The following is a 13,462-nucleotide window of genomic DNA, read 5'->3' as shown; positions in this document are numbered from 1 at the left end:
GCTAATGGTTAGATTTCTGCCTCATGAAATATCCTTTAAAATATTAATGTTTGGATATGAAAATGACAAGAAAATCACAGTATTTATTTTTTTTAAAAAAATCACATACCACAATACATCTATGCATATGATTCTTAAACACTCTCTCTCACACTAAATAATTAATAAACATTCAATGTGTATACAATTTCTTATTTTCACGAAAAAGCTATTGCTATTATTTAATATTATCATACAAAAATAGATTACAGCAATAAGCAACTACATTTTGACCTAGTGAACTTCTAGAACAGGAGTGGGGAAACTTTGGCCCTCCAAGTATTGCTAAACTACAACTCTCATCAACCCTACCAAGTCTGGCCATGATGGGAGTTGTACTTCAACAACATCAGCAGAGCCAGAAAGTTCCCCACACCTACTCTAGAGGTCAGTTTCTATTGCTGTTCATCCTTTAGTTGTCATTTTTTAAAAAGACATATAGGGTGATGATGAATTTATTAATACGGTCACAGACCAGCGTCAACACACACAATATCACAGATCATAAAAAATATCAGAAATACAAGGGAAAATATGAATACAGCGAGGATTTAAATATAAAAATTAAAATTAATTGTTAGCATGCCCCTGTAATTAGCAATTAGGGGTTTATGCATTATGGGATACCACTTGCTTCCTGCGATTGATTGCAGACGCACAGAATTTAGCTACATTTAGTGTAGTCTTGGGGTTCTTGTCCTCTAGCAGTAGTTTTAAACTATGGTATTCCGATTCTTTCCTGGACTTTTGCAAAACAGGTGTAATAAAAGTCAAACGTATATCCTCATAAAGACAACAACGTAATAGAACATGTGAGGCAGTTTCAACTTCCAACGAGCCACAAGGACAGACCCGTGCTGTATATGGTTTACCCTCAAATCTGCCCTGAAGTAAGGCAGAGGGGAGAAAGTTAAATCTGGCGAGGGTAAAAGACCGTCTGTATTTGGGTACCTGAAGACCTGACAGGTAGTTAGCTGGAGAGAAACCTCTCCCCTGGTCCCTTATTGCTGGATGTTTGACCATTTCGCTCATGTAGGTAATCTACTCCCCTCCACAAGATTCTCAAGTCTTGTTTTATATCTTTGGCTAACGAGTCCCAAACCATAGTTTTCTTGATCAATCATCATTGCAGCTTGCTCAAGTACTTTTAATTGCTCACAGAGCTTTCTCAGTAAATCAATTTTTTTTAAAAAAGGCTTCCATGAGTCCTTGCTCTATGTAATACCTACAAATAATAGAGGCTCCCTTCAGCTCAATGCTACAGCAATTGCCAAGCCATGTGTGCAAAATGCTACTCTCCCAAGTTTTGGGAGGGTTAGGACTGGAAGCATCGCCCCAAGTCTGTGGTTGGCAAAAGGGAAAGAGCCAGTGTCTTGAGCTGATGACAGAAGACAGAGGAATGGAATTCTGAAAGCACAACTCGGAATGCAAGATGGAACGGAATGACCAAGATTAGCTGATCCCTGCATGACTCCTGCAGCCTGGGCAACCGGCCACTGAGGAAGACTACTGGGGCAGCATCCCCTGGGGCTGCCAGGCCACTGCTGTTCCACCTGACTACTTCCTGATTACCTGCCCCAAGGTACTTGCATTATTACATAGAACTACTGCTTCTCTGTCACAACGGGTCGTTTATACAGTTTAAGAGAAGAGCTGTGGGTTAGGAAAATGGGAGGAGAAGGGAAGGGAAGCAAGCCAATTCAAGATACCGGCTGTTTCACAATGTTATTATTTGCGAAATAGTTATATAGTGGAGCTCCAGGAGTCAGTTCTGGGAAGAGAAGGGGCCTAGAAGTGGCCGTTTATTTGATTATTTTGACATAACAGCAGGGATCGGATTCTGAAAGCTGCTTATGCCAATGAAAACCCCAGTAGAGATATATACAACCACTGGGGTTACACAGATGTCTTTCTTTTTATGTATGGCGGCCTCTTCAGGCCTGTGGCAGTTGATGACATAGTCTGGATTCTAGGCTCCTCCCTATAGAGCAGTGGTGAGGGACCTATGGCCTTCCGAGATGTTGCTGGACTCCATCAACCCCAGCCAGCATGGCCAGTGATCAGGGATGATGGGAGCTGCGGCCCAACATCTGGAGGGCTAGAGTTCCCCCCACCGTGGCTCCAGGGAGAGGGATTTGCAGGTGGACTCAGGGTTGGCCTGGCTGATCTTGAGGTTGCTAACCCACAGAAAGCAGCCGTTCAACAGACGGGAGGGCCCTGCTGGACCACTTTCCCCTGAGGTGCAGCCTGATGGAACTGCTACCAACGGAGGCAACGGGAAACTGATAGCTCTAAGTCCGAGTTGAGTTGATGGGGTAACCGCCTGGCTGGGGGGTCTGGCTTTGCTCCCTGCTTCTCAGACCCATCCATCTGGGGAAAGGTGGTGGCCGTGTTTAAGGGTTACTGCCAGAGGCAGGAGTGACATATCTTTTGGGGTCCACGGGCACCTTGGCAAGCCACAGCGAAGCACACAGCTCAATCTGTTGGCAACCTCTGGCTTGAGAGGCAATGCTGAGCTTTTTAGGAGAAGGGTTGCTTCTGCTTCAACGTTTTTGCTGTCTTTTATTATCTGCTGTTGATTTTTATTGCTATACAGTGGTGCCTCGCAAGACGAAATTAATTCGTTCCGCAAGTCTCTTCGTCTTGCGGTTTTTTCGTCTTACGATGCACGGTTTCCCATAGGAATGCATTGAAAATCAATTAATGCGTTCCTAGGGAAACCGCCTTCAGACCAGGTCCGGGGACAGACTGTCCCCGGACCTCTTCTGAAGGCTGGGGGGGGGGGGACAAGGGCTTTTCTTCCCACCCCCAGCATTTTAAAAAACCCTGGGACAGCGGAGGACTTCTCCGCTGTCCGGGCGATCTTAAAATGCTGGCGGGCGGCATTTTAAAATCGCCCCGGGACAGCGGAGGACTTCTCCGCTGTCCGGGGCGATTTAAAAGCCCCTGGGAAGGCAGGCAGGGGGGACAAAGACTTTCGCCCCCCGCCCGCCTTCAGAAGGTGTTCCTGCCCCCCCCCCCCGCTTCGGACTGCTGCCAGTCAGTGTCAGGAATATTGAGCCAACATGACAATTAACTTAACATTAACTTTACAACAGTAACTTTACAACTGTTAAAAAACTTACCATTTGCCTTTTATTTTCTATCAAATTTGATCCAATAATTCCAAGAAATGACCCAAAGCCAAGCTGGAAGGCAAGGTTTTAAAAAATGTTTTAGATCTTTTAGAAGCTATCCATTTTTAACCATTTAGTACAGATGCAGAATTAGAAACCAGGGCTGGGGAGGGGGGGAAGACCACACACCACATACTCAGTCAGAAGCCTTAAAAATCTGAGGATTTTTTTAAAAAAAGAAACAAAACAAAACAAAAAACCAGAATCACCAAAATATTGCAACAGTATTCCTGATTTTTACCAGTGGGAGTAAATCATGTAATAAAGAGGAGCTTTTAGAAATTAGGCAAAATGCATGCAAAAATAATTTTTAATACAGGTTGACGGCAATAATGCAGCAATGGTCTTACAAATGCTTGACATAACTGGAGTAGCCAACTGAGGCAGACTTCCAATTGAGTCAAGGACTTCTTATTCATACATCTCTTATGATACCTGCTTAATAAATGTAGTTGGCAGACACCACCAATCTCAGAGCCATCACATGGATCTGGCAGTAGCATAAAGACTATCCCACCTCAGGCAGAATTTTTGGTCTTTTTTCTGCACCAAAGCAACAACTATTGCTACACGCAATGCTGCTTCCACAGGAAGAGGAGAACGGCTTTAATCAGCCCAGCTACACAAGCTGCTGTTTACTGGGAACCCAGAAAGACAGGCATGCTAGGTATTAGGGGCAAAACAGCAGAACAGAGCCAGGTGCTTGCCTCAAACAGCTCTTCCGATTCTCAACTTTGACCTCTGGGTGCAAGAGTAGGAAAGGATGAAGTTGTAAAGAAGAGGAGGATTCTGCAGGCCTCTTTGCAGAAACTAATATGATCATAACATGGGTTCATTCCATTCTATCCTCTCATCAAGCAATAACTTGCATGCATAAATGTGCAATCACTAGTTAATTGTCACAAACAGGGTTTCCATACCAGCCAAGGAAGAAATGCTTCCTCGCTGAAACATTTCACACGTGTCTTGATGAGAGTAAACACATGACATATGTGCACGTGTAAACCAACCTGTTAGCAACTGACCATGTGCTGATTAGTAAACACCACTGCTACATGAGAATTAAGACTTCAGAGTGGCCAAGATCCCTGTAGAAATGTGCAACTTTCCGTTCAGTGAGCAGTGCATAAGGTGACTTAGTGAAAGTCGCTTACTCACCCCAATTGTGATGGGCTGCCTTGTCTTGTCCTCCTCTATATAGTTAGTGATTATGGATGGGGGCAGGGAGAAGAATTCAATGCAGCACTAAGTTCAAGTCCCTTAGTGGTGCACTAGTTGCGCGAGCGTAATATTTGACACAGGATATGGTACAGCAAGCCAGCGTGGTTCTCATGGCTGATCAAAGAATAGACTGCTGTTGCCCCAATACATCCTGTTGCATAACAAGCTTCTGCTAGCAAAACTGTTGCATAGGACATCATGTTATGCAACCATTATTCTCACCCTTGTACTAGCACATCATCCTTGATCAGAGAACACTGAATCCAGATATGGATTCCATCTGCCTGTGCATCTAATTACCCATAACCTGGGTCATTTGCCGGGCGCAGTGGTTGCTTAGTGAGCTGTCCATCCACCAGAGCGTATAAGTGCCAAAATGCTCTTAATGGAATAAATTAGCAAAAAGCCCATGATGGATGACAGATGGGACATGATTGAAGGAGCGAAGCGTTATTAAGGGCAGGGTAACCCTGTGTCAAAGGGTGGTTTTATTCTTCTCTGTTGCAAATGTTCTCAAATGCGGCACCTCACTTCCCCAACAGTAGCAGATGTGGCAGGGAGGAAAATGAGATGTATTTGTATACTAAGTTTGCTCCTAGTGGTTCCAGCTGCAGGGGTTGGGAGTCAATCAACTGAGAATGAAGTTGCTTCTATCTGCGCACAACTCCTTCCAGCATTTTGTTGCCCAATCATGCTAGAATGTGACAGAATGGTGGCTCACTGTATGGCAGGAGTGGAGAATCTGTGGTCCTTCAGATGTTCTGTGCTACAGCTCCTGTCATCCCTAAGAACTGGGCAGGCTGACTAGGACTGATAGGAGTTGCGAGTCCAGCAACATCTGGGAAGTCACAGGTTCCCCTTCTCAGCTGTAAGCTGTGGAAGTCTTATAGTACATAAGAGATCCTTAAAACTGGATGGGATAACTTCCAGATCTGTTTCTATGATTTTGTTAAACACTGGCAGGAAGTAACAGTGGACTTTAGAGTACTAACAGATAATATTATAAAGGACTTAAACAAGATGTTGTGTAATACAGCTGTTTAACACAGAGGTGAGGAATCTGTAGCTCTCCAAGCCTCAGCTGGAATGCCTCATGGTTAGAGTTGAGGGCAGCAACATCTGAAAGGCCACAGAGTCCCCATCCTTGATTTAATGCATCAGTTTATTCAGTAGAGTACTGATTACATTAGGGGCTGGTTCATATGCATGGTTAGCATGGGAACGAGAGCTAAGCAGGTAGCAAAAGCACAGATACCCAAATATGGCCCCTTCTGAGAACCTCTTTGAGCATTCATCCTTATTTGCATGCAGAATGCTCATGCTGCATGGTGGTTAGACCAAGGGCACCTCCAGACTAGTGTTTCACCTCCAGTCACCCATGGATGCATTTTGCAACATGTCAATTATCATGCACTGGTGATGGATTCTGACTGGACCTCCCCAACATCATTACGCTTTGGTAGTTCTTTGATGTTTCCCCAACATGACCACATTACTGCCACCTGGAGGGGCACCCTTGCGCTACAGTGCAACAGAAACGGGACAAAGGAGCATTTGTGGTATGAAAAATTACAGGACTTCAGCAGGAAGCCACAGTTCTTGCACCAGTTGAAACTAAAACTTTTGCAGGTGCAAATGGGATGACGTGTAACTGCCTCAGCACCTTCATGAGCCCAAATCATCATGAATGCTCAATAAACAGAATGTCTGCAAGGGCCCTATATCTGGTCTTTACTTAGCAGTCATTCCAATTTGTTTGTGGGACAAATTATAATTATTGTTATAATTATAATTATTGTTTTAAGATAATGGGCATTCATCCTGACTTCCCTGTGGGGTGTTTACACATCTTCCCACTAGTCATTTGTTCATCCCACACTTTTAAATGCATTTTCTCATCACTTTCCAAATGACAAAAATGTTATGTTTTTATTTTTAAGTGGGTTTCTTGTGCTAGGTTGACAGAGTGCCTTAACCCATTTTAAGTGTGCCAACCTAAAGTTCTGATGTCACTACCAGGCTACAAAACCAGCTTACACTCTCTCTGAAATGCCAATTCATATATGACATTAGGATTGCAGCATCGGGCTTGCATGTGTGAACAAGAGATTAGAGGTTTACATGCCAGGGAGATAACATAACAAAGCGCAAATGGTCTGCTAATGGAAACAATTACACATTTAACTGAGAAATAAGGCATTGAATGTGAACCAACCCAAAGTGTGCTAAGCTAAGAAACACTTGCTAGCTTGATGGTTTCTTTCTGCAACCTAGAGATCAGAGTGGAAATGTCCACAGTCTTGTACCGTGTACTGACATTTTGAATCATTCCAGCTGAAATGAGAGTATTTGCTGTGCAGTGCACCTACATTATCCTGCAGCCAAGATTGCATGGACTGACATTTAAGGGGCCAGAGTAGTAGATATTCTGACTCTGCCCTTTTGACGGGATCACTTTCCAACATTCTGATGAGAAAAACGAGAGCAGAAAGTGTTTCAATATTATAAGAGCAGAATGAAGATCCCTTCTGAAAAGGGTTGGTGTATTCCACCCAGAAGAGATACAGAAAAGATATAGAGAAGGGGTAGGACATTGCAAAGACCCAACTATCTTAAGCATGCACTGGGCAAATCCAACATTGGCTTTCTGAGCTCTCATATGTACTAAGCTATCTCAGGACACCCTGCATTCTGAGCCAGCTTGCTAAAAACAAATCCAGATGGCAGAGATAGGCTACAAATTCAGCAGATATAAGTTCAGCAGCAAGGCATTCTGTGGGCTAATAGAGACATGCATGGTACAGGACATGCAACATCAAAGGCAAACACGGACAAACAGTTCAGCATAGAGATTTAACACCAGAACCAAAAAATTTTGTAGCACCCCACACCACACTAATCCAACATGTTTTCATGGGACTAATTCACATGTTCAGCTGTAAAGCAACAAGGTCATAGTACTTAAGGGCTGAGCAATGGAGGCTGGTTCATGCATGGATGTACCAAGCCACTGTCTTGTGTCCTCAGTGTGACATCAGAGGAATAGCTCACACGTAACAGCAGCAGATTTAAGACTTGTTTGTGGGGCACTTGTAGCATGTGAAGAGGAGCTGAATGCCTCTAAATGGGTGCTGGCCTGTCAGTTAGCTACAACCAAATGCAGCTTCCAGCTAGTTTCCTCCAAGTGATTGGAACCATCTGTGTAGCCTCCATTATTTTATGCACCTCATTAAGTGAGTAGGGGCATAAATATGGCAGATGAGCCTGCAGCAGTTAATTGTGAATCACACCTTGGTGCGACTGCAGACATGGGTTTAGAGGCATTTCTGCATTTTCCTGCTCCAGAAGACTAGACCCTTCCAGTAGTCCCAGGTGATCTTTCCTCTGCATTGATGTTGCAGTTTTGGAAGGAGTTGAGCATGCATTCACTGCACATCTGAAACCCACAGCACAGGCACATAGAGGCTTTTTCCATGGTGGTCCCTTTTTGATCTACTGGTGACGATCTACTCACCACCAATGGAAGTCATTGGGAGACTAGCACAAATACCCAGTTCTCACCATTAGTTCCAGGTATGAGCATAACACTAGTTCACACTTGCATGTGTGGTGTGGCACTAGGCTGCAGGTGTGAGCCCTCAGCTAAATAGCCACAGAAACAACTTGCATATGAAGTTGAGTGAAACACATTGTCAACGGAGGTGGGTCACACATTTGGTGGATGAAGCACTAAGTGACAAACCATGGACTTGTTCAGGGGCACATGTTTCTCGCTGGATAACCAAGGGGACCTTTGCATGCATAAGTGAGCCACCACAAGCCTAACACCACAGACAGAACATCCATATCACTTCACTCCCAACACTACCCAGCGGAGTCAGGTCAGACACTCAGCTACCAGCCAACAAGTGAAGAGCAATCTGTAGAGCAGAGATAGACCCTCCAGATGCTACTGAATTCCCACTGTCACTGAACACTGACCTTGTTGGCTAGGGATGATAGAAGCTGGAGCCCCACAACATCTGGAGGGCCACAGCTCCTTCACTCCTCCTATCAGGGGTAGATACTCATGTGTGTACCAGTCCCAAATGATTTGCCACTAAATGTGACTCCATATGGAAACCATTGGCTCAAGGGTGTTATGCCCACACATGCAAGTAATCGTGTTGCAGTCACCCAGTGATGAACATGCATGTGTGGACCAGACCCCCACCCCCATATTTTAAGGCAGAAGTAAGGAACTTGTGACCCTCCATAGGATGTTGGACTTTGAGGCCACCAGCTCTATCCAGCATGGCCAATGGTGAGGAAGGATGGAAGCTGCATTCCAACAAAATCTGGAAAGTCTCAAGGAAACAAAACATTCAATGAAGGCAGAAAGCAAATGAGCAGAGGTTAACACTTAAGACATTCTAATCAATTTGGAAGGTTTGTGGGGACTTGGGCGGGAGCAACACAGCTTCTTGACCTACCTAGGAGTTCTATACTTACAATAACCCCTGGGTAATAACCTCCAACAGTCACATTTTGCGTTCTTGTCGTGGCAGCAAGACCAACCGTAAGAATTAACAGAGACACAATGAGAAGAGTCACCGTTACGTAGAGGGAATTTCTTTTTCTTCTATTGAAAGACCCTAAAACACACACACATATATACATATGCAAAAAATGTGCTAATTCCATCAGCGTTGAATAGCAAAGCATACCCTCTCCCCATAAGCATCATATTCAGTTTAAGTTCTCTTGGTGGTATCATGAGATACCATATCAAGAACATAGGAAGCTGCCTTAGACCAGGCCAGGCTATTGGTCCACCTGTCTAGCCCAGGGGTGGGGAAACGTTTTGGCCACCTGTCAATCATCTGACATCACAACGTTGTTGGGTGATTGGCAGGTGGGTAGTCCTGCCCACCTGTCAAATATAACCTGTGTGGGTGGGAGGAAATACTGTCCAAGGAGGATTGAACTATATTCTAATGCAGCCTTCCAAGGTTCTCCATCTGGACCTCAAGACTCTTCCCAGCACATGCCTTCTCCCTGGGCCACACATCTCACTGGCTACACACCTGCTGGGAAGGTGTCCTTGAAGTGTTTGCCTGGATGGAGAATGGATAGATGAGTGGGTACAGAAACCACTGGCTTCTTTATGGCTATACAAAGTTAAAAGCCACATCTGTTGCCCCCTCCCACCTTTTTGCCTCTGGCCCTGCCCAGCACTGGCATGTGGCCCCCGGAATGTTGTCCATGAGGGCAATATTTTATTGGACATATTGTTCTCAGGATATTACAACAGGAGAAGCAGGAAGCTCTTAATTCCCACAAGAGAGAATCCCCCATTTGCATAATATGTTTAAAACACAATGATTCCACTTTAAACAGTCATGACTATCCCCCAAAGAATTTTGGGAGCTGTGGTTTGATAAGCGTGCTGAGAGTTATTCCTCGCAGTCCCAATTCCCAGAGTTCCTTGTGAAGAGGGACTGATTGTTAAAAGCACTCTGGGAATTATAGTGCCGTGAGGGGAGCAGGGGTCTCCTAACAACTTCCAGCACCCTTAGCAAACTACAGTACCCAGGATTCTTTGTGGGAAGCTATTACTGGCTGAAAGTGGTACTACGGAGTTTTAAATTGAAATATACTCAGAGTCGAGTAGTAATTTCATGCTCTTTATTTCAGCTCATAGGAACAGTGATTGAATCCTGCCCCCCAACTCAGGCTTTATATACCTTATTTATACAATGAGTACCATCTGATTGGTTGATTATGTTTCCCTCCTGGAGCCTGATTGGGTGGCTGCTGCAGGCCAATCAGTGGGTGCATTCTAGTATCCTACCGGCCTAATAGGCTGATAAACTTCCTCCTGGGGTCTGATTGGGCTGCTCCTGCAAGCCAATCAGGTTGTTGCATTCTAGGATCCTACCTGCCTATTCTTCTAGGATCTAAGCTTAGTACATAACATAAATGTTATTGTGATTGTAGCCTAAGTCATTGCACAAACAGAATTACTTTTGCTCAGGGAACAGTGTGCCCCTTCCTCCTCTTCCACCCACATCACCCCATCCCCTGATCTGTCCTGGGTTCTCCCAACCCTCTAGAAAATATCTGGGAACAGTGCAAAGTTGGTAAAGTTCTGTAGTGTGAGCAGAAGTTGTTCTGCTTACACTGTGACTCAGATAAGATTCAACCCTATAGAAATATATAAAAGGCTGGCACACTTGCAAATCCCCACCAAGGCAGTTCGAAGAGTTGAACTAAGGACACAAGTTATGGCCCTAATCCGATTCCAGCATAAAAACAAACAAATCTCGAATCACCTTCCTGACATCAATAGCTTCTCAAGGACACTTTGCAAAATACCAGGAGCAATGGTACGTGCTCAGTTTTCAGCAAGCCAGCATAGTTTATAACCCACCGAACTAATTAATCCATCAGACAGGGCAGGTTAATCATTATTTTTAAATAAATAAATAAACCCAATTTCAAAAAAGAAAATTCTGTTAGGCATCTTTTTAAAATACCCTGGTTTAAATACAAAATCTGAATTTAACAACAACGAAAGTTAATGTCTGCACTTAAGGTCTCTTAAAACTGAATCTGTGGCCCTCTGTGAAATAAACCAAGTTAAAAGTCTGTTGAATGAACTGGGCAAAAACTAGAATAAAAGCTGACTTTTGCAGTGGTGTGATTCATGCAGAACATTATGAATTGGAAGAATCCCACTGCCCTAAACTCAAGGCAATTTAGTTTAGCATTTAGTAAACTGATTTTTTTTTAAGGATGCCATGTTAATCTTACATGCTGTATACAATATATATATATTTCAAGTTACTGAAATAATCATAACTTAGCTGAACAAATATTTGATTAGGCAAAAGAATTCCATAAAGCACCACTACAGCATGGTTTAAATGTTATATTCAAACCAATCTGAGGCTTAACTTGGAAATTATTTTTTATTCTGATATTTATAATCATTTTAAGACAGGACAACCCAAAACCTTACACTTCCTGTTCATCTTGAGGTGCTGAGAAGTGGTATACTGATTTTTAGAATGCCTGAAGAGCTGTGTGCATGAATATTATTTATTTCATTCCACTCCATGTATTAATTGCTTCCTATAAAACACCTTGGGACGTGGGTGGCGCTGTGGGTTAAACCACAGAGCCTAGGACTTGCCGATCAGAAGGTCGGCGGCTCGAATCCCCGCGATGGGGTGAGTTCCCATTGCTCGGTCCCTGCTCCTGCCAACCTAGCAGTTTGAAAGCATGTCAAAGTGCAATTAGATAAATAGGTACCGCTCCAGAGGGAAGGTAAACGGCGTTTCCATGCGCTGCTCTGGTTTGCCAGAAGCACTTAGTCATGCTGGCCACATGACCCGGAAGCTGTATGCCGGCTCCCTCGGCCAATAAAGCAAGATGAGCGCCGCAACCCCAGAGTCGGTCACGACTGGACCTTATGGTCAGGGGTCCCTTTACCTTTACCTTTATAAAACACCTCAAAGCGATCTAGCAATGAAAACACCAACTGGGGGGAGGAGGCAGACAATTACACATATAAAGACAAAATCAAAACCAACACAGAGCCAACTGGGATAAAAAGTGTTCAGTTAAAAGTCTTGTTGGAAAAGGAAGGTCTTTAAAAGCTGCCAAAAAGACAATAGAGATGGCACCTGTCTGACAAGCAACAGGATGGGGAATTCCAAAGGGTTTGTGTGCTTTCTAGAGAAAGTCACCTTAAAAAGTTAATAACCACTCTGATATTAGATCTGTCAAGAAGTAGTGTATCTACTCTAGTTGCCCAATTTGACCTGCTCTGCATTTTTCACTGGCAGCATTCAGATGATCAAATCTCAGCCAGGATATGAACATGCTCCATGTGTCTACACACAGATGCTCTGGTCTTCCCTTTGTGTAAGCAAGGAACCATTATGTCCATGGTATTCCAAATGAGCAGAAATATGAAACCATGGTATAACGTCAGCACCCATCTCTTGGCTTGCTTGTTTTATTGTTATTTATTTTATGGAATTTGTAGGGTGCTTGGTTGTGAACAGAGCCTCTAAGCAGTTTACAAAAAATAAAAAAAAACAAGCATTAAAATTATCAATAGAAGACACTTAAAAAAACACAACAGGAATTGAAAAATCCCAAATATAATTAAAACCAACAATAAGCTAAAAACAGGTTAAAGCACGTTTCCTTTTACGTGTCTGGACAGGCTTGACCACAAAAAAATGTTTTTAGCAGACACCAAGAAGAGTACAGCAAAGGTACTAGCCTAATGTCCTCAAGCAGGGAGTTTCAAAGTGTAGACACTGCTCCACTAAAGGACTGGGATTTTTAGTTTTTTACAAGAGTGGAATGAATATTATGTGGCACCTGTAAACAGAGCCAGTTCCACAGATTGATGCAATTGAGTAGGCACATACAGGGTAAGGTGATTTCTCCAGTAAACAGGCACCAAGCTGTTAAGGGCTTTATATAATAATATTAATACTTTGAACTTGGCCTGGTAACAAATGCGCAGCAACTAGCACAGGTCTTTAAGCAGAGGTGTTGTGTGCTGACAAGGTCTCAGTAACCCAGCTGCTGCATTCTGCAGTAATGGCAGTTTCCAGATCAAACACCATTGTTTGCAAGCCATTAACTAAGAGGCTCATTCCTGTCTCGGCTTATTAAGCAGAGATCTGATTGTCTGCCCACAGCCATTATGTTACTTATTAATTTTATGAAGCACTTGATTCTGAGAACTCTCTTTGGAAAAATACAGCAGCAGAAAATGTTCCATCCCACATCGCTGGGCGTTTGAAGTCAAACGACTCTAAATATGACACAATAAGTCGTGTATATTGCATTGATTATTTGCAGACTATGAATATTTAATCCGTCAGCAAAAGAACGGGGCCATTTACATCCCATTCCCTGCAGAGAGTAGGTGTTGTCCAGTAATCACCAACTCTTGCCTCTAGAAAATTCTGGGCCCTTAAGAATTCTGTTCTGGGAGTGTTTGGTGTTTAGAGGGGAGC

General features: G+C 43.6%; 2 protein-coding genes across 5 annotated transcripts in view; one reads left to right on the top strand and one right to left on the bottom strand.

Moving 5' to 3' along the window:
* Positions 1–13,462, bottom strand: part of TMEM255A (transmembrane protein 255A) — a 35,501-nt gene that overhangs the window by 15,418 nt on the left and 6,621 nt on the right. The window contains exons 2-3 of one of the 4 annotated variants that reach the window (XM_028714529.2): positions 8,928–8,970; positions 3,165–3,227 (exon numbers count right to left, since the gene is read on the bottom strand). In XM_028714529.2, coding sequence (XP_028570362.1) covers positions 3,165–3,167 — 3 coding nt within the window. In that variant the 5' untranslated portion in view covers positions 3,168–3,227; positions 8,928–8,970. Of the gene's footprint in view, positions 1–3,164; positions 3,228–6,805; positions 8,842–8,927; positions 9,071–13,462 lie in introns of those variants that run through there. The other 3 variants (XM_028714527.2, XM_077922622.1, XM_077922623.1) reach the window with 3 other exon arrangements.
* Positions 1,072–13,462, top strand: part of ATP1B4 (ATPase Na+/K+ transporting family member beta 4) — a 42,624-nt gene continuing 30,233 nt past the window's right edge. The window contains exon 1 of the mRNA XM_077922620.1: positions 1,072–1,621. The gene's annotated coding sequence lies outside the window, so the exon portion shown is untranslated. The remainder of the gene's footprint in view (positions 1,622–13,462) is intronic.

This window comes from Podarcis muralis, chromosome Z, assembly GCF_964188315.1.
Source record: "Podarcis muralis chromosome Z, rPodMur119.hap1.1, whole genome shotgun sequence".
NCBI lineage: Eukaryota > Metazoa > Chordata > Lepidosauria > Squamata > Lacertidae > Podarcis > Podarcis muralis.
Note: the sequence above shows the minus strand (reverse complement) of the source record. Positions and strands in the feature narration are given on the sequence as shown.